Source organism: Mercenaria mercenaria, chromosome 4 (genome assembly GCF_021730395.1).
Source record: "Mercenaria mercenaria strain notata chromosome 4, MADL_Memer_1, whole genome shotgun sequence".
Taxonomy (NCBI): Eukaryota; Metazoa; Mollusca; class Bivalvia; order Venerida; family Veneridae; genus Mercenaria; species Mercenaria mercenaria.
This window is the reverse complement of record NC_069364.1, coordinates 7,576,134-7,598,353: the sequence shown is the minus strand read 5'-3', so window position 1 is coordinate 7,598,353 and position 22,220 is coordinate 7,576,134. Positions and strand designations below refer to the sequence as shown.

The 22,220-nt window shown below is 34.2% G+C and overlaps 1 protein-coding gene across 4 annotated transcripts in view; it reads right to left on the bottom strand.

Annotated features, from left to right (window-relative positions):
- Positions 1–4,143: 4,143 nt before the first annotated feature.
- LOC123555101 (uncharacterized) overlaps positions 4,144–22,220 on the bottom strand; it is a 116,168-nt gene continuing 98,091 nt past the window's right edge. For all 4 annotated transcript variants that reach the window (XM_053540322.1, XM_053540320.1, XM_053540321.1 and 1 more), the window contains 5 exons: positions 21,111–21,658; positions 17,445–17,572; positions 16,881–16,938; positions 13,377–13,612; positions 4,144–12,776 (listed from right to left, as the gene is read on the bottom strand). In XM_053540322.1, the coding sequence (XP_053396297.1) occupies positions 12,633–12,776; positions 13,377–13,612; positions 16,881–16,938; positions 17,445–17,572; positions 21,111–21,658 (1,114 nt within the window). In that variant the 3' untranslated portion in view covers positions 4,144–12,632. The remainder of the gene's footprint in view (positions 12,777–13,376; positions 13,613–16,880; positions 16,939–17,444; positions 17,573–21,110; positions 21,659–22,220) is intronic.

The window sequence follows — 22,220 nt, the reverse complement described above, 5'->3', positions numbered from 1 at the left end:
TTACCAATTTCTGATGATATTTAGATCATACACAACATACATTTTACTGTTATTTGCTAAACAAATTCTTCGCAAATTTATAAGAATAAGTCAGACGATCAAAATCCTGCTTTAATTTCCAAAAGGCACGTAAAGCGCGGAAAAGATCAATTTCGCGACATTACCCACGCCTCTTATTTCCAAGCGTCCCGCTTGACTTCATTTTACAATCATTCATTTATTATAATTTCAAAGCATATAACACAGAAAGATCTGTCTCAACATGTAGCAATACTCTAATAAATTACTACATTATTATCCTTCTGAATCACTGTCTAGATAGCAGACTGATGATTTTTCTCCTATGGGTTTCTGTCAATACGCTTGTTTGAAACGATAGTTCAGTGTCGCAAACACTGGTTTCTACCTTCACCACAACATTTTTATTAAGCAACCTTGAACATGCTTTTGTTATTTCTACCTTACTTTCTATTATTAAGGTTGAAAATTCTAGCTTTTTCATACCTTGTATGGATGAATCAAAAACATCTTTCTCAGATATGCCAGAATGTTTCAACTTATTATGTCTTGATAGATACTTTACTTTCTTGAACGACCTTTCGCAAATCTTTTACTGATATTATTTCTGAGCACAATGCAAATCATGGTCCTGAAATATTGCGGATTTTCGAAGATTCTCCTTACCGGTGGACAAAACATTTCCAAACCGTTTGCGTTCATCTACCTACTTTCGACCTTACACTTCTGATGACTTTTCTTCATGTACCCGAGTACGACCTTTCCGAACATATGTAAAGCCAGAAAAACAACCTGTCTTAGACTACATCTCTTACCTTGTATTATTGATGTATCAGATACTGCATCAACTTGACAGTGTTGAGTTTTAAGAAAGTCTAAGCCAAGAATAGCATCTATATTAATGTTAGCAACTACAACATTCCAAATACATTTTATGCCTTGTTTTTCAATAAAACTTTTGTCTTTCCCTTTACATCAACAGATGACATGAATTGAGCAGAATTGATTTTACTTCTGTATGGTCTCAGATAGTTATGTTTTGAATAGTTTAGAAGTTTGTTCCATAAAGATAATGATATGATGGAAAGAGAAGCACCCGTGTCAATCAGGCATTTAGATTGTAAACCATTAAACTTAACATCAGCAATAAGTCCCGAACCTGTGGAATTATTTGACTTATTTCTTTTCCAGACTTATGACGCAATTTAAGGAAATTCCTTTGGATATGATTCTCAGAACTACCGTTGAAACACTTAAGCTTTTCTTTCAATTGTAGGTGAAACCTATGTCTTTGAAAATGTTGAAAATTACCTTTGTCTGATATCCATTGACCGGATTTGTTTTGATTATTTTTAAGAGATTTTACTGAGTTAGTCAGTTGTTCAGCCGTTTTCTGCAATGTTTTCAAATTTTCAGCAAAATTAGTTTCAGACATTTTATCATGGTCATCTGCTGAACGAATTAAACCCTGGCTTTCAAGATGTTTCCTTTCGGCTTTGTTATAAGCTTCAAGCTCAACGGCGTATCGCACTGCGTCATTTAAATTAATTGGTCTATCCTGTTTAACACGAATTTTCATATGTGAATTTATAAGGGCATCCATGAATTGTTCTTTTGCCAAAGTTTCTCTCACATCGTTTAGGGCTGTTGGATATGCCATGTTTCTGGGACGCCGTATGTCTTGACTAAGCTCTTACAAAGTTTCAGTTGCTTTTTGTCGTCTTTCGCGGAGTGGAACCTTGTACAGCTCTGTCTGGTTTGGTGGGGCAAATCTTTCTTCTTATGATTTTTAGAGTTCGTTATAATCATTTTTGTTGCCTGATAAATTGCCAAAATCTCCTTCTGCCTGGCCTCTTAAACGTATCGCCAGATACAAACCTTTTTTCATCGTAATTCCGTAGTATAATTTTGTGATTATCTTATGACGCAAAGTTACCATATGCATTGCTTCTTATGAAATGAAAGAAAATTTAAATGGTCATAGTTAAAACATTTAAAATTTGATATTAGTTTGAACATATAACTGTTTGACAACGAATTAATATTATTCAAAATATCTTTAAAAAAAAATAGTATCATTTTCCCCATAGGTTTCGTGACCTTCCTAAATTTTTGATCATTTTGGAATTTCCAACGGCTCAGGGAAACTCCCGAGAAAACCAGAGATTTCTGGAGAAAGCAAAAGTACAGATATAGGTCACAACTGTGAAACGGTATTACTTTGGCCCCAGTGGCATGCAGAATGACAAATTAAAACATAGAACGTAGATAAAACATTCTTTGCATTACTTATTTAGTGATGAATAATTTATCAAATTATATGTTTGCTTATTATTCTACAAGGTAAAGCATAGCAAAAGTTCCTTCTAGGGCATATCTATATAAATATATAATAATCATTTTGTAAAATTTTGGTTGCAATGTCTGTTCTAAATATTGGTCATCAGTGTGTGGAACCCCAGGATTAAACGCATGGACATGACCATTCTACCTTATTGACATTCCGTATCCCCCACCCCCATTTACGTGCCCCCGGGGCGTTACATTTGGCACTAAGGGGTGTGTGTGTGGGGGGGAGGGGGAGCGTTTATTTCTGCATCAAATACAAAAAGAGAAGGAACAATCAGAGTTACGTTTCCTCAAATGTTTAATAGGCAACTGGTTCCGGACTCCAATTTAATATATTAGGGATAAATGATTTTTGAATTAAATAAAAAGATGACACAATCGAACGAATGTATAACAGGTCGTCTTGTAGTTTCATTCCGGTAGTCTACTTGTTCAGCCTATTTCGTTCTGCTCATTTAGTTCACATCTATATGTTGATAGGCAGGGTTATATACTTTGCGCAACTTAAAAGAGACCTAGCAATATGTTTTTGATAACACTCTCAAAATGTCTTGCTGGCTGTTCTTTCGAAGCATAACATTTGGAACAGAATATGTTATAAATGATAGTATTTCATTTGTTTGACATTGCTCTTTATATTCCAATACTATAAAATTATTGACTCTTGAGCCATTGGATATGACGTGATATTCACCGGAAGACGGCAATATTGACCGAGGCTCAAGAGTCAATATTCATAAAATTCAGGTTTATGAATAAGTACTAAATATTTGTTGCAACATATTTAAAGCTTGAAAGTAATAATAATTGTTTGAAAACCTATTAAAGTTTAAATGAAGACGCTTAAAATTCCTGGAATCATTGTGTATACAGTTTCTTATCGCTGAAATATAATTGTAGACGATTGTAACCTGAACATTTTGACCAGTTATCATTGGCTGGAGTCACACCATTCTTCCATTCTATTTTTAGAAAGTTATGTTTGTTTGTTTGTTTTGGGTTTAACGCCGTTTTTCAACAGTATTTCAGTCATGTAACGGCGGGCAGTTAACCTAACCAGTGTTCCTGGATTCTGTACCAGTACAAACCTGTTCTCCGCAAGTAACGGCCAACTTCCCCACATGACTCAGAGGTGGAGGACTAATGATTTCAGACACAATGTCGTTTATCAAATAGTCACGGAGAACATACGCCCAGCCCGAGGATCGAACTCGCGACCCCTCGGTCCGTAGACCGACGCTCTACCTACTGAGCTAAGCGGTCGGGTTTAGAAAGTTATGTTTAATGGGGAAAACCCACTAATCATTAAGCATGAAGTATATTTTGAAAGGGGATGAGCGATTTCGGCCAATGAAATTTAGGTCATTTATAGAACATATAATAAAAATATTTCGTCCATACCGTACATTATACGCTTGTTGCAATTGAAGCAGTAATCATATGACTAGTAGCTGGTACATGCTTGTACACGAGAATGAACTTTCTCAACAAAGTTGACCTTGTAGCAACTGGAGATTGCAATCAGTGTGAATGTAAGCATTACACAAAATATAAACTATACTTACTTTATAGGAAAGTACCAAAAATTATAAGAAGCCGGAGGAAGGGTGGGGGAATATATAACTAGTTTTGTCTATTCATAGATGGATATATCGATATATGAGTTTACTATTTATTGTATCAATAACAAACGAGGTCTCTATTTGTCTCGGCTTTCAAATGATATATGTAAAGATAATTTTAAATTTGTTCTATAAATGAAAACACAAACATAAGTAGTAGAGGAATGAATTTATTGCTACATATGTATAAAAAGTAGTGAAATAACTAACAAAGCATAGTTTTGTAATACTCTTAACACAGTTATTATATCTTACTTCATAATAAGCCACAAAAATACATATAAAAAACAATCTTGCAAATGTCGTTTAAGGACAGGAACATTATGTTAAAAAGACACGTTTCTCTGATTGGATATTTGACCATGTATCAGTGAAAATTCAAATTCGACCTATCTGTATCATTATAAATGGTAACTGATCAACTTGTGAGGCCGAAACATTCATCTGTATTTCTGTGACTTTTTAAAACTGAGGAATGGTCATACATTCAATTAAATGAAATATTTGCATTATTCTATTTTGTTGATGTTAATATGAGCTATGTTGCAACATATGCTGAACATAGTTGCTAACTACCCTAATTTCCAAGAACAATTCAACGTATTGCAAGTATTGAAGTGGAACAAAATAGTTTCAGAGAACATATCCCAATCAATGAAATATTATTATTTTATGAAATAGGAAGTGAAAAATTGTCTGATTGAAACATTTAACATTGGAAAAAAAACAACTAAATTACACTTACACTTATTTCTTTCAAGTCTTACATTTTGTATGTCTTTCTAGCAGCGGCAAAACTGGTTAAATTATATTTTCGTTATAACTTACTTAACTCTAAAGCCAGTAACAGTGCATTAATTTCACTGGTTTTACGATTATTTTTGTTTTGTGAAAATCAGTTTAAGAAAATTCAGCCAAAAAGGAAAAAAAGGAAAAGAAAAAATGAAAGAAAGATACTGCTAATCGACAGTTCATAAAATATTAAAATATTTACACTAATTTCAGTTTTGATGTCGATCTAAATATTGGTGATACTGTTAAGTTTAACAAATCATGCTGACTCCTATGGTTTAGCGGAACACTTAAATTATATTTGGTATATTTGTTTGACTGTGCAAGAATTACATAAATGTAATTTCAGTACTATGACAAATAGTGCAAAAATATTAAAGGAGCGTTAAAATTTGTTTGATCCAATATACAGACAACTTGTCCGTTAATTCCTTGTCCCTTATTTGTGGACTGGTTACAACAAATAAGAAGTGACTTCTCATGTGAGGTAGTCCAAAATGTAGTTCAATGTTTTTACTGAAAAGCATACAAGTACGAAAGTTGCTGCAAAATGCAGCAAAGGGAAACTCCGCGCCAAACAAAGTAGTGTATGTAGAACTGATAGAACAGGAGATGATATAATGATCCTGGTGTCTTTGTTGTAGACCCTAGGCAAACATGAATGTTGGAGAAAAAACATTGCCTTTGTAGTGTTAGCAGGATTTTTTTGTTGTACTTAGTGGCCTAATTATTGACTGATAATGACCCATATGCGAAATTGACCTCTAAGTTTCGGTATATGGGATTAAATGTATTGCGTACACAAGGTTGTGCCTAAATTCAGGCATACGTAGTGGTTCATCCGAAATAACTGAGTTTCAAACTTAGCTCAGATGTTATCAAAACCATTATTCTGATAAACATCTAATCAAGAATGTGGGCTCTGTATTATACTTTCAAGTTAAATGAGGAGGAAGCACTATAATGTACAATGAATGGAACACAAGAAACATCATTATATTCCGCCTAGAAACAAGAAAATTATAACCCAATTGTTATATGTTGAAGATTACGTTGTTGTATTTACTTAGAGGGTATTGTTGTTGTTGTTGTTGTTGTTTTCTTCACCTCTTCCTTAGTAGAACAGCTTCTGAATATGCAGAAATGAATGTTAACTAAACAGGTCATTAGTATAAACACCTTTACCACTATATACAGTCATACACTGATCAAATGGTATTTCGGAAGGACAAACGGTCAATTTTGTGCAATCAGCCACCTCTCAAGAAAGCCAGTTATTGCTAAAGGTCAGCCTGAAGGAAGCATACATTGAGATAATAGAGCAAGGATACTTTAAAATGCAAGCCACCTTGGTTCAAAGACCAGTTATTTGCCTTATTGTCAGGTGACATTTGTATAATAATAATTCATATCAAACATTAAACACATAGAACATAATTAAAATATAAAACAAAAAATATAAGAAACTGTTTATAGATGTTTGTTCCAGGCGTACGTATTGTGTAATAAGTTTGTGTTGATTACCAAAAGAGGAACGGAAATAGTCATGCCTACATTAAGATGACAGAACCTTGTACCTTTAAGCAGTTGCAGAGTGAGATAAAATACATGTATAGTAACAACACAGTATACAACATACAACAATCATTTACAAATGCACAACAGTTCTTAACAAATACTAATACAGAAGTAGTTTGTATAAAACTTACTTATATACTGTACCAAAAAAAGTAACATAATTAAAAGGTTTAAAAATTAGCATAAATTAACTGTACAAAGCAGTATCCGGAATTTCGGTTGGAATAAAAGGCCTATAACCCCTACCATATGAAATAAATGTGACAAATAACTATGACTATAATATAATAAATCAATATTTAAAATAAAATAAAAAATAAAATTATTACAAACGAAAAGGGTAACTTTTTTTCTGGCGCATCCATCAAACTGAAAACGAAAGGAATTTTTAAAGTGATGTCCGACACAAAATGCTTTCTTTGCTGCTCTTTGATTCCTTTCCTGCTTCTTTTTTCTAGTGAAACTTATTTTTCTCGTTTGTGTTGTTTAATCTGATGCCATTATTAATGGCCATATCAGACATTAAAGATAAAAATTTGAAATTTCGCAAATCGAAAGGAAAAAATCGTCATTTACGACATACACTGCACACTGATCTCACAAAAAGCCATCACAAATACTCCGCGCCTTTGCAAAAAAATAAATCTAGTGCACTCTCATTGTGAATTTCCAAGTTTTAGTTTTATTCATTAAGAATATGTCTATATACGCGTTATTACTAAACGGCAATTTTCATAAGAGCATTTTCGGAAAGTTATGTTTTTCAGAACAGATTATTTTTCTTATACTAAAAAGACGTCTTAATATTGTTTATTTTTGGTAAGAAGACATGTCGTACTAAATGTTTATATATCGTTTTTATATCATTGAAATGCTCTAAAGTGCTGAAAATGAGGTATGAAGATTTATATGAAATAAAGAAGGAACTGAACTGGTACAATGTAACCTTGTTTTATGATTGACCCCTCTACAATTAATCGCTGATGGTGCGATAACTAATAAAGTGTTAGACTCATTGATGCTTTTCTCCTAAATCCTACAATAAGCGTCATTTGTGTTAAAATCCAGAACAAGCTTTTAACAAAATATGGCCTTACCTGTAAAAGTACATATGTTACAATCATGTTTCAAACGTACAGGTCACTTTAAGCAAATTTACCCGACTTTATCGAGCAATTCGAAGAAGTCAATGAATAACTCTCATAGTACATTTTTCATTACAAGTACGCACAAGATAATCCTATGTTATCGCATCATCTTTAATCTGTTTTTGCGGAGCTGTGTATGTAGTAATATAAACAAACAAGAAAACGTATTTCAGCAGGGTATACAGGTTTGCTTCTTGTTTAAAGGAATTAAATACTTGCATGCATACTATCGTAAATCAAAGCCTTGAGATATCTGGTGGTGGCGGGTTTTGATAAATATACTTTCTGTTTAATTTACATTTTGACTATTAAAAATGTCATGTCAACTGTACAAAATGTAACTATATGAAATAAAACCGATGGATGCTCCCCGAAATATGCATTATTACAAATTAAATTCGAAACAACAAAAGTGGAATTCATGACGATTATGACACTATAGTTTACTAATGTTGAATATTCAAAAGGGAATAACTCAGTGAAATTCATCTAAACAAAACATGCAGATCATATGCGCATCTCCTATCGAAAGTGAAGTTTCCTACGACGTTTCTGTGAATTGCAGCCATTGGTTGCTGGAGAACACTCCGGACAAGAAATTGTACTACAAATGTAGAGTATACTATGTTCAATACTAAAAAGGCAGTAACTCAGTGAAAAATCATAAAGAAAATATGCGCACTCTTTTTGTGCTTTAAGCTTTCCATGAAGTTTTGATGAATTTCAGAAAGTGGTTGTTGAGGAATATTCCGCACAAGACATTGTACTGTAGATATTCAAAGGGCAATAGCGAAAACACATCCGACCGAAACACAAAGATAATATACGCATCTTCTCTTGATAGTGAAGCTTCCTATGAAGTTTGGCAGAATTATAACCAGTTATTGCTACAACTGCTGTTCCATAGCATACTAATGTTAAATAATCAAAAGGCAATAACTTGGTGAAAAATCATTTGACCAGAACACAAAGACAATATACAGTACTCATTTCCTCTGAATAGCGAAGCTTCCTATGAAGTTAAGCTGAATTCCAACCAGTGGTTGCAGAGGAATACTCTGTACAGGAATTGTACTATAGTACAGTATTATTGAAAAATCAAAGGGCAATAAGTCTGTGAAAAATAATCCGGCCGCAACATGAAGACAATTTGCATAGCTCAACTTGACGAACAGCCATCCTATGAATTGTGGCTAAACTCAAACCAGTGGTTGCTGGGAAACACTCCGGACAAGAATGGCACTATATTATACTACTAATGAATAATTAAAGGGCAATAAATCTGTGGAAAATCATTTGACAGGAACACGAAGACAATATGCGCATCTCCTCTTCATAGTGGAGCTTCCTATGAAGTTTCCTTAAATTTCAATCAGTGGTTTTTGAGAAATACTCCAGACAAGAATTGCGGGACGGACGGACGGACGGACGAAGCGTCGACTATATGCTTTGCCTTCGGGGAGCATAACAAAGACAGCAAATACTTTGCATTCATATCAAGAAACAAAACTTCACTGTGAAATATTAGCATTCATCACCTTTCCTTTATAAATATCTCACTTATGAATTGCGTTGTAGATACAATGTAATATATCTATCTATTGGTTACACTCTACTGGTATCAAAGCAAATGCCAAACTATAAATATACATGTGTTAGAAACAAATACAAATATGCGTGATATCTAAGCTGAACCCTGCCTGACCTTACATGAACTTATCAAAATTGCCAGCTGTAAATCAGTGAGGTAAGCATGGATTGGAATACCGTATCATTGATAGATTTTATATAATCTAAATGGTCAGTTTGAATGGATACAGGTTGAATTAGAATTGCTTGTTCATTGATAATTCATCCGCAAAGTTCATGAATGGGACTATTTTGTGTAGCGCATGAACACCTATTTGACATGAATTGGAATAAAATAAAGCTTCAATATGATTGTCAGAAATAGACTTGTTACTTTGGTAGCGGGGTAAACCCGTCACCAAAAAACAACACTGTTAAACTTACCACTATATGTAGTGTACGAGTAAAGTAAAAAATATATGTTCAATATCCCATTCTTTTCCCATTGTAATAACTCTTTGTCTTATCTCTGGATGTAAGTTTTAGGAAAACGTTTGGATGTAAGTTTTAGGAAAACGTTTAGATGAATGTATTACACTATAACGTATAAAAAATGGTTGTTCAGCATAAACATGTATATTTTGTCATCTATTGGCAATACATTTTGTATTCTTGAATATGAACCAAGAAAAGGGCTACACTTTTAAACAGTTTAACATGCTCCATCGTGCTTAGAAAACTGGTGTGAATCTTTTTGTCGAGCCCGCTTGCGGAAGCGAAGACATAGTTGTCCAAATGGCTGTTCGGTGTATGTGCGTGCGTGCGTCAGTGCGTGCGTGCGTGCGTGCGTCCGGATTTGTTTGTCCGGACCATAACTTTGACATGCATAGAGCAATCTTGTTTATATTTGGCATGAATGTTAACCTCAGTAAGACGAAGTGGCATGCGCAAACCCCAGGTTCCTCTCTCCAAGGTCAAGGTCACACTTAGAGGTCAAAGGACAAATTCAATAACGACTTTGTCCGGAGCATTGCTTCTTCATGCATGGAGGGGTTTTGATGCAACTTGGCACAATTGTTCACCATCATGAGACGGAGTGTCAGGCACAAGAACCAAGTCCCTAGGTCTAAGGTCAAGGTCACATTTAGAGGTCAAAGTATACAAGAATGACAACTTTGTCCGGAGCATTTCTTCTTCATGCATGGAGGGATTTTGATGTAACTTGGCATAAATGTTCACCATCATGAGACAGAGTATCATGCGCAAGAACCAGGTCCTTAGATCTAAGGTCAAGGTCACATTTATAGGTCAAAGGTCAGATACAAGAATGACTTTGTCCGGAGCATTTCGTTTTCATGCATAGAGGGATTTTGATGTAACTTGGCACAATTGTTCATCATAATGAGACAGAGTGTCATGCGCAAGAACCTAGAATTACTTCCCTTTGTTGATACTATAAACAGCTTGTATTTTAACTTTTTTTATTACTGGTGGTAGGGAAAAATCAGGACCACTTTTCTGTAGTACAACATGCATGTTACATCCAATTTTGAGGTGTATTTTGACCTATCTCTACTGGTAAGGGTTTTTGTGTGGACTTACAATTTTTTTTAAAGGTTTTCTTCCCTTTATTGTTACTACAAATAACTTACATTGTAACTTTTTGCAATCTTTTTTTTATTTGGCATAAATGTTTGCCTCAATGCGACAGAGTGTCGTGTGCAACTCCCAGTCCTTTTGACAGCTGACGGGCTCGACATGTTGCCCGTGGGCATCCAGTTTTATATGCATTTGCAATATTGTCAGAGTGCTAAAACTGTTGGTAATTTGTACTTAGAGGTCGCACAATAACAAGGAAATTATATTTAGTGAGTCGATGCTTATGATTTAGTATAATGTTCAGAGAAATAGTGCTATCTTTTGTCGAAGAAATCCTTTATCGGCTACCAGAGCCTAATTCACGGTCCGGCCAACATACACTAGCCATTATCTAAACTTGATAAATTACTAGATGTACTGATGTCAATAAAATTAGAAATACAGATGATATTTTACTTAGCAGAGTTGCAAACATTTTGTGAGACGTAATCCTTGAAAGGGTACATAATTCAATCGTCCCTTGATCGCACATACTTTTCTCAAAAAAGTATGAAGCATGTATATTGTGTTCCAAGTTAGCACCTCTTTGCATACGACGGCTTCCTTGCACAAATAACCTGATAGTAATATTTACTGAAAACTAAAATAAACGTTTTTATGTCTAGTTTGGTACTGAGAAATTGTATTTGTAAAATCAAGCTGACTTTGGACAATTTTATATTGTTCATTTTTATGCAAAACCGTCATTACATACCTTAAGAACTGTTCTTAGGTTCGTTTTATATATAGGTTACTTAACACTGAAATATGACGACGGTAACCTTTTTGTAGTATAGATGTCAGCTAATAATTTAAATAAAATGTGTATAAGATAGACCACATATGATGTTGCTTTTTCGGAACATCTCTGTAGAGGGTCGACGGTAACATATTGAATTCGACCTTGTTTTGAGTTGTAATTTCGGAGTCTATTATGATACTTGGTAACAAATATTCGTGCATATTTGAGACAGTCTCTAATTATCTTGAGGTACCATCAACCAGATAAGTCAATACCAAACATGCTTATACTTCTCCCTCGCATAAAATATTTTTTACAGAAACAATACAATCTCGCATTGAAAAAATGAATACATAAAAACAAAATTATTCTAAAATTGTGTAATGATATTTAAATTTGAAATAGAAATACATGTCAATCACAATACCATTTTAATTAGAAAACAACTGAAATACTGTTGATAAATGGTGTTAAACCCAAAACAAACAAATAATTAGAAAACAACGTTAAATGATTTATGTATAAAAAGGGTAATGGTCAAGAATTAAATTTATATTTATTTATACGGTACAAATTACATCACAATATCTAACGGTATAATCACATAACAGTGAATTGTTCAACTATAGGAATTAAAAACAAATAAGTATATGTTCAAATGTATCATACAAACTATATTGCAGTTCCGCGTTTGTTTGAGAAACTTACACAGACAACATTTAAGTGACTAATTATTAAAAAGGGATTTTCTCAAAAAATACTGAGACTATCTTTGTTTTGTTTTACATAATACAACACGTCAAGGATACCTAAGCAATGTAATGGACATGAGAAAAAGGCTTTATTTAATTTTATATATACACAAAATCATATACTAGTAATTATTTAAAAACAGTACTTAATTTCCAAGCTGTCGCAAAATTGTTTACATGAAATACCATTCTAAGAAATGTAATGTTACCGTCACCATTGAATATAATTAACACAAGCGCCATAAACCCCATTAATGACACAAATAAAAAACATACGGAACAGGTATTTCAATACAACGTCATGTACCATTCGACTTTTTGAACAAAGCTGATGTGACAATTAAAAATATATTTGTAAATCCTCTGGAAATCAGAGTTATTCTTAAGAGCCAACACTACCAAGACACTGCTTACCAAAACTATATCATGCACATTTTCCTCTTTTATTCTTTTGTAATATTACCAGCAGGCATCGAACAACTTGTCCAAGTTGAGACATATTATCCCTTTTCATCTCGTCAGTAGAACACTCTGTCGGCTCTTGTCTGATTTGTACGTCACCAGTAACCTGTAAAATACCGTACAAGCATCAGTAAATTTAAGAATGGGATAAGACAGCAATTATACGACCAGCATGTTTATGTCTCTAAAAGCTTCGCGTAGTTATCTACCCTTTTCTTTTTTAATACTTATTTTTTTTATTGAAATCAATTCATTTATATTTAGAATCCCAATTTCAAGTTTTACTGATAGTGTGTATAGTATTAATTGTAGTGTAAATAAAAAGCCAGTGCTGGTCAGTAAAACACAGATAATTCGATAAATATATATAATGTAAAACTGCCAAAACCAGCGAAGAATATGTTGTGTTTGTCCATTTTGTTTTAAATATTCGTCCTTGTTCTACTTTCCCGTACAACTCCCACCCCCTACCCCTTCTCCCCCTTTTTCTATATTTTGCATAAAATTAAAATGTACTTGTTGGATTCTTGAAGCAACCCGTCTATAATATGTTTCCGTTACAGCTTCTTTTTGTTGTGGGCCCACTTTGCAAATGCGTGGATCTGAGGCTGTGTTTGTGGTGCTCTATGCTTCCGAGAGATCTACCCTTACATATTACCTTAAAATTAAAAATGTCCTACATTCTTGTAATAAATGTTAAACTAACCTTGCCATCCTCCACGCTTACGAAGACTACATTTCCATCTAGCTTCACCATCAGTGAATTTGTGTGTAAAAGGTAGAGACAACGAGACAAATTCTGGGCTATTTTTAGAACATCCTTTGATGTGAGATTGATGTCTTGTTTGCGAAGAGCGTCTAAACTTACAAATGTCTTACTAAGACCATCTGCCTTTGTGAGACCATATCGAAACAGTCTGATGAATGGTAGTGTTGTCTTGACTGGAAATATTATTATAAAATTCAAATGCATAAACAATGTACATCAATATTCAAATTGCTTATACATACTATATATGAACGATTATAATATTTATCTGCTTGATGATCTCTAGCAAGTTTGATTTCATAATAAGATAATATAAACTGTTTAGCTATGTCATATGAAATTATAACTTTCCTGTTCCAAATCAGCATTATATTGCACGGCTGAAAATTCTATAATATCTCACCTGTGTTTACAAAACAACTTTCTGTCTGAAAGTAACATTGCGCATGCACAGTAATTTATACTTGTCGTGGTGTCAAGAGGGAAATAAATAATTTAACAACATATTGTTTGTCTGCTGATATCATGCTACTTTTAATTTCACGGTGATAGTTACATAACATGCGGGGCTGTCGGTTTTAGCACTAATTTTATTCTATATCTATTGGAATTATTAAGAATTTATGTTAGACGAAATTCGAGTATTTTACCGTTAGCTTCTCTTTGCTTTCGTAGCTGCTACTGAAAGTCGGGTTATCTTTCATGTTATTTTTAGAGAGACTAATGATAAAGAAAAGTGTAAAAATAGTTTAATTACTTATTTCGATATTAAAAAAACAGCAAAACATCGTCAAAATATTTGACCGGCTACTGGTTTACCTCACCGGGAAAATAACTTCATTCTCTGACCCCATCTGAGAACCCATGAAACCCATATTTTACGTGATAACGCGATGCTGATTACAACATCGGATGCAGAAGGAGCTGAAGTTTGTGCAGTGTGGGCTTCATTTATTTTTTTGAGAATATAATGAAGCCTAAATATGAAAGTTTTTTCCGGCCAGTATGTTTTATCGTTTTAAATAATTAAACATTCCTGTATTTGCAGCCTCATTCTCAAAAACCTAAAAAAAACTAAAAAAAGAACAGTCGAGCGATTGAGGGGGCAACTCCTGCTATTCAAGGTTGATAAGCACTTATGCGGAATACCTTGCAATGATTAAAACTTATCAATAGGCATAAACAAATACAAAAAATTCTTTAACTATTGACGCCTCGAAATCTTCTCTGTTTAGGATGAAGTCATTATTTTAACAAGTGTGTGCCATTTGTGACATTTATTAACTACCGCATCAGCAATCTTTAAGTGCCTTGTGGCGGCTGTAAAAGGTCTCTCCGTAACTGGATTCAGTGTTGTTATATTTTCTGGTCCTTTGAGATCATGGAGTCCATGTTTTCAATAGATATGCAATAGAGTTCCGCTTAAGCCGGTGCTAGGGGGCATGAGCGGTGTTGCATATTTCATTACCTCTCATGAACAGACTCAATCAAACGAGTACCTCTTTTAGGTTGCCTTCTAAGCTTCCAAGAGATCGTTTTACAGATATTATTTTCATTCTCCTGTTCAATGCGATATATGATGCAGGGTCAATTTACTGTGAACTTTTGTGCAAGTAAGAGTGAATTTTCCCTACCGTCCATGACCAGTCTCAATCAAACCGAGCCTGCAACATTTCATTTTCGTTGTGCTGATCGACCTATGTTTCCACCTGTTTTTATTTTACGTATATTGCTAGGTACTCAAACAAAATGGAACTGAAAATAATTTCTTTAGGGTAATGTTTATGTGCGTTTCAAAGCGTTTCAGTGTATAAACCGTGAAAGAATTATGACTATTTCAATAGAATGTACGCCAAAATGTCAACACTACGTCAGCCAACACTGAACGCCATGACGTCATTTCATTTTAACAGCAATGTACTGTTTCTTGAAATCGTCTGCAGATCTATAAAAAAGCTGCTGCTCAATATCAAAATATTTTGACCTTATGTGAACTATCCTAAAACTGTTCAACACAATCCTATATTGTTTTAAAGCATAGACCTATGATACGTATATTTATATCGTTTATATAATAATGTTTTATAACTTATTACACTGGTAACTGTATGTTTCCATCTGCCCAATATGGAGGCCCAAAATAAATGACATTGGCATTTAGCAAGAGTTTGAGAGTAATTTCTCTGTCGTTTCAGGTTTTGCAACCAGACAGTGTTCAGTAACCCTAATATATCCGCAGAAGCACTTTTTATACTTGTATGGTGATCCCAATAGTATTTACATTGTAACAGAAATACAGTTTCCAAACTCCTGCTAGATAGTTCAGTTTTGTGTCAAATATTCAAACATTATGTTTTAATATTGATAAAATCAAAATGTTTCGACTAATAGAAAGTAAATATAGATATTTTTATTATATCTTTTTTGTTTATTTCTTCTTTTTAATCCTTCCCGCTTCAAAAATCTCATAGTATGTTATCTCAAAAATATACACACAAACACATACTCAAAATTTTGACCAACGCCATTAAATCTTACACACTCAAGGAAACTAATTCATATAAGTCTTCTTCGAAGACTTGTTTTCGAATCCTATGTATAATTTGCTATCAAACTGTATGTATGCATGTATATAATCATTGTAATCGAAATAAATACAACTATAATATCATATTTACCATCATTAAGCTTCAAAGGACGTATAACAAAAAGTATACTGAAACAGGAATTTACTGGTTTGAATGAAATAGTCTCTTTACACACTTGCTTTCCATGACTGATATCAGGTGGTATTATTTTTGTGTAAATATCAAAGACATCTTTTGTCTGTTAATACTGTCGGCTTCGCTTCTACAAGGTTGTAATTACTGATTAGTTCTAAGCTATTTTATGTTTCTATATCAAAAGGCTAGGACCATGGAATGATTCTGGTAATGATTGCGGTCTAAAAACAATGTCATGTTTAAAGGTAGAAATAAGCAGAGATTTACATTATGTTCTTATCTTTTTCACACGTCAACTGGAGAATTCAAGCATATGGCTATCAGTGGAGGTACAATACAATGTAATAATTTATATTCAAGTTTGCACATATATTACGCTTACGAAATCGTTTATTTAACCCTTACCCTGCTATATTTCTATAATGGACTGGTCCATCTTTCAATTTGGACAGTACCACTTATTACTTAAAGGGGTTTTAGCTGAAAATTTACTGACTGAATAGCGAACAGTGCAAACCATGATCAGACTGCACGGATGTGCAGGCTGATCTTGGTCTGCACTGGTCGCAAAGGCAGAATCATCTGCCGCCAGCAGGCCAAGGGTTAAGTTCATTTCGTTTTTAAATTTATTCAAGACTATTTGAGATAGCTAAATGTCATGTGTAAACAAAAACAATTTGTAGGCTATAAAATGGACAATAACAGTCGTTCCACATACCTCTGCGTGGCGAGTTGATGGGTATACATTGTAGCGCATCTTGTCGCGCGTGCTCTTTCTGTTTTGTAAAATATAAATTGTTAGACATTTTGTTCATTACTTTTCATTTTTTTCAAAATGTTGTTAAATAATTTATTTCTAATAATACCATCTTATATTGCAAAGGACGTTTCTGTACGCGTCACGAAAACTGTAAAAAAAAATCTCTACTTTATGTAAGGCATTGGGTACTAAATTAAAGATCAGAATTTTGATAATTTTATAGCGACTATCCTCTCGGTCACCTGAACAATTGAACACTAGCCATTCACCTTGTTGATATGTACAAGAAACATGAACGTTCTAACTTATGCCTTACATTTTTTACTGTAACAGTTGTGAAACAAACCATGTGTAAGATGAAAAACTAAAAACATGATATGGCCAATAACACAATATCAGTACATTAAATATAGATCCAATATTACAATTATAATTTGCAGCACGTGCTCTTCAGGGTCCTTACAAAGGCATCATCATCTTATAACTGTGAATAAATCACTTGAGTACCTATGTATTACTTACTTTCTTTCCAAGAATAGCTGTTAACGTGTAGAGAACTGGATTTAGCGCAGAATTTACGGGAAGTATAAATACAGCCGTCCAGGCATACACCTCACCAGGAATCACGTGACCGGACAATGCCATCGTCCCTAATATTAATAAAACAAGTATTACTTGAAATCTGATACATTTAAAAGTATATGTCTCCAAATACCGCTTCAAATAATCAGAAAGGTAAATTAATATGAAATATTCATCCATATTACCAAGACATTTTGTGATACAAGGTGTTTGTTTTGAAAAAATAAAGGAATTGTTTAAAAGAATTTGTACGCAATCTGTTTCAATCAACTCAGATCTAAAGGAGCTGTATTTAAAAACACTTGTACCTCATAATGACCCCTGAACAGGCGACATATATATTATGGTATGAAGTATACGCTATGACAACTCATTTTTTGTGTTGGAATATCGACTTGCCTTTTTGAAACAAGAGCACCGCAAAGCGGCGCTATATACGCAAGGCATTTTCAATCAGGGGAGGTGGAAATGAAATTTAAAGATCTTTTGTTTGTGTGTTGTTGAAGGGGGTAAAAGTGTAATGTGGCAGTGTATGACTGTTAGGTGGTTTTGCGTCGACGGTGACGAAATACTTAGGCAGAGGGAACTAAAAGTGATTTCTACTTTTACTTTTTATGTGTGGGGATGGGGAAGGAGGGTGGGAAGGGGCGGGGGTTGGTGGTGGAGGGAGAAGTATGGTAAATTGTTGCACTCTGCAAAGTTTCTTATCACCGTCTTTTCTTTTCCAGCTGGCTCCAGACACAAAATACAAGGACTGTTTTGACACTGAAACTTAGATTTTTGCCTTGACCTTTAACCTACCTATCAAATTCATGCGTTCTGCACATCTTTTCATCGCCATCTACTTTTATGCCAAGTCTGAATTCAATACCTCAAATGGTTATTAAGTTATGCTCCAGACAAGAAAAATGACTGACAGATTACCTTGCTGTGACCTTGACCTTTAAAAATACTGACCCGTTTCATACACTTTGTATACCGTTTTATCACTATCTATCTACAAGTCAAGTGTGAAGTAAAAACCTATATTTACATTCGCCCTATTCTTTTCCATTGAAAATTATGGCGTTCATTTAGTATGAACAGCAAAAAGAAATGCGCCAACATGAGGTCAATTTTGCTTAGTGATAACGGGCCGCTGTTTTGACGACGTCCGCTTATAGGAAGAACGTTCCTTAGATGACGTAACAGTTGTTCCGCCTGGTGAACAGAATGGCCGGGAAGCTGAGCTTAATGTTAAATAAAACAACATGTGTGCAATTTATAAAATAATCTTGTTTACAAATGGAAAGGAAATATTATTTAAATATAACAAATGAACTAATTTTTTCGGAGTTCATGCGAAATGAACACAAGAATAGATCGGCAAATTAATGGTTTTGCCGATCAATTCTGTCGTTCATATCGTATGACCACCGAAGAAACATATTTCATTTCTTAATAAATCGTTATTGAGTTATGCTCCAGACACGAAATTTGACATTTGAGCTCTGATTGTGACAATAACATTTGACCTATCGAACTATGTCATGCAATCTGGAGATTACCTCATTGCAATCTACTTACATGCGTAATTTAATCTATATACCCCGAATGGTTAATCAATCTTGCTCAGGACACAAAATATGATAGGCGGACGAGCCAACAAATAATACGTCTGTTTTTCCAAAACGAGCGTATAGAAATTAATAAAGGATTTATACTAGATTACTTATACAAAATTATAAGTTTCATTGACTTTATGGTCATTTCTACAAATTTAATGTATCATTTTCTTATATATTCTCATATTTATACCGACTATTTGATTCACAACTTACATGTACTTATCTAGACTTAGTTCTATTTTTATGATAATATCATCTCTGTTTAATGATACACATGTATCTACTATAGATCTGTTTATGGGATAGAGATACAGCACAGCAACTGCCTAATCTAAAATGACAATTAATAATTGAAATGAGTTGTTAAAACATATTTCATTACATTACTGCGAAAATCAAGTCACATGCACAATACTTTGATAACATATTTTGCACATTTTGTAAGTTCTTTTGGCTTACACATTTATAGAATATATCATTTAAAAATGGAGTCACAGAAGTGACATCAACGTAAGCAATAAAAGTAACATCCAGCCAAACGAATGGGGCTTTGCAAATGAAAAAAAAACACCTTTAAAACACAGACATTTGGTGTCAGAACATCCCTCCCCACCCTCACCTGCCCCTACCAACTGACAGACAGTATTTTCTAGCGTTATAACTCGTACTGAGCATAGGTGACGATCATAAAACGGGTTTTATTTAACATATAATCAAGGCCTTCGAGTGGTTTATCGTCTAATTTACCACGGTTCTGGGTTAAATACAGAAGCAACTGAACGATGAACCGTGGTAAATTATACGATAAATCACTGTTTTCATTCTGACATGCTAATTGAAATATTTTAATAAATATTATCCCGGACTTCATTTACCCGAGGAGTAATGTACCGGACGATATGCGGAATGTGGCGTCATAATTGACGTCACGTCATAATGCTCTCCTGCCGGTCCGCGTGTCAACCGTTGTTTATCGCAAAATATACAGAACTTGATTACCTTCTTTGTTTAACTGGAAATCAAATCGAGTCATGATAGAATATAATTTCAGCATGTTTTAAAAATGCACTTTTACCATCAATGCTTTTAAAAATTAAATTTTATGAGCAACTGTGAAACTGACACTGGGAAAACTTGCTTGCGATTGAACCCCCCCCCCCCCCCCCCCCCCCCCACTTTGTATCATGCATGTCATAAACCGGGTACAAAAATTAATCCGCTAACGATTATATTATACCTGATCATCATTTCCTATGATAAAAGTCCAATTTTGGTACCCGCCTACTATATGTGCAGTACGAAGCGGGGAAGTGTAAGATTGATCGATTTATGATAGTTATTGATTTCTTGTTGGAACCCGAACGTCAGTTGTCTGTACCAGTGTCATTGGACAGAATGGTTAAAGAATCGTCGAATGATACCAAAGATTCATAGTAAGGTGCTAATTTAAAAGCTAAATCGACTTTTTTTCTAGTGTCAATTTTAAAGTTGCACATCTTTTTAAGAGCATTGATGGTTAAAACGTTCATTTTTAAAACACAAAGAAATTGTAACAAAACCCGTTTTGTGGTCGTCACCTACGCTTAGTGTGTGTTATCATGCTAGAAAATACTGGCTATCAGTTGGCTAGGATGGAAGCGGATGGGAAAGAGATGTAATCAATATATCTCCCAACAAATAGGCAGAGCGTTGGTGTTCTTTTCTCGGGCGACAACATACTACAAATATTAAAACAATAAAGTCAATTCCGCTGCAGGTGGAAGAAAGATACACATGGAATATATTTACACACGAAATGTAGAATTTGCTCAAAACATTTTGTTTATATGAATATCTTCCCTTTGTGTTAGATGTAACGCTGCCACTATTGTCATCTATCACCAGAGGCCAGATATTTAAAGGAATTGATGTTCACCACCAAATCAGTCCTGAAATGTATGACAATTAAAAATAAAAATAATATAACACTTTGATTAATAGAATCATTAGCATGACTTACCCATACAACCTATAGGAAACCAGCAGAGGAAATCAGTGGTTACAACAAGCAAAAGATTTCTTGCCACAGTAAGTTCTCTCCGTCGTGCTGATCCATCTTTATCCTGTCTTGTAGTCCGTCTTATTCCCGAGGTTGCCTTTTTAATTTCCGAATAAATAATGACCTGTCCAATGGCTATTAAACAGAATGTAACAAAGTTAAGTCCGACAAAGATGATGATAGAGTATAACCATCCTGGCGGCCGGTCTCTGGTTAACGGTAATGCAATGCAAATGCCTGATCTTGAGTAAAACTTATCCTGAAAGTAATCTTCATATACAATTGGTATCAGACCGACGGACACTGAAAGCATCCAGACAATACCTGAACATTTTCCGGCAGTTTTCGTGTTAAAACGTATTTGACCAAATGGATACTTAGTGACTAAAATCCTGTCTAATGTAATAAGACATAGAAAGAAAACGCTGGCCTCTGACGAAACGGTGGATAGAAATCCAGCTAGAGTACACCAGATGCTATTCCTCCAGTAGTCATCCATAAATATATACCTGCAAAGACATATTCGTACTAGAACTATTATGAACAAAACATCACTAAACTAAAATTAACCTAGTTGCCCTGATTGTATTCATGTTTAAACTTGCTGCTTGTCAAGTTACCTACGACAACTGTTTATGTCATGGATCACACAGCATGATTAGCCGTACTTGTCGGAATATGCAAAACGTGAATTTCTAGACGTTGTTCATAGAAAGCATACAATGTGCCGCTCTGTAAAAACGTTTGCTGTTGAATAACTGATATATATATATATATATATAAATAGTAGTTTTAGTCCTTAGGAAATTGCAAAAACGAGGGATAAAATGGCGTAAATGACATTTAAGCCAAATCTGTAAATATGAGATATGCATTTCAATGTAGTGATTTCCATCCAAGTATGAACTGAATTGTTGTATTCAAAGTGCGGTATTTTCACATTTATTTTTAAAGAGCTGATCTTTTGGCATTAAGGTAGTTCTGCACGTTTGAATAGAAATGTTTTCTACAATGTAGAATTTGATTAAACCCCGATTTTTCAAAACTTCAGAATATACATAGAAAATGCAG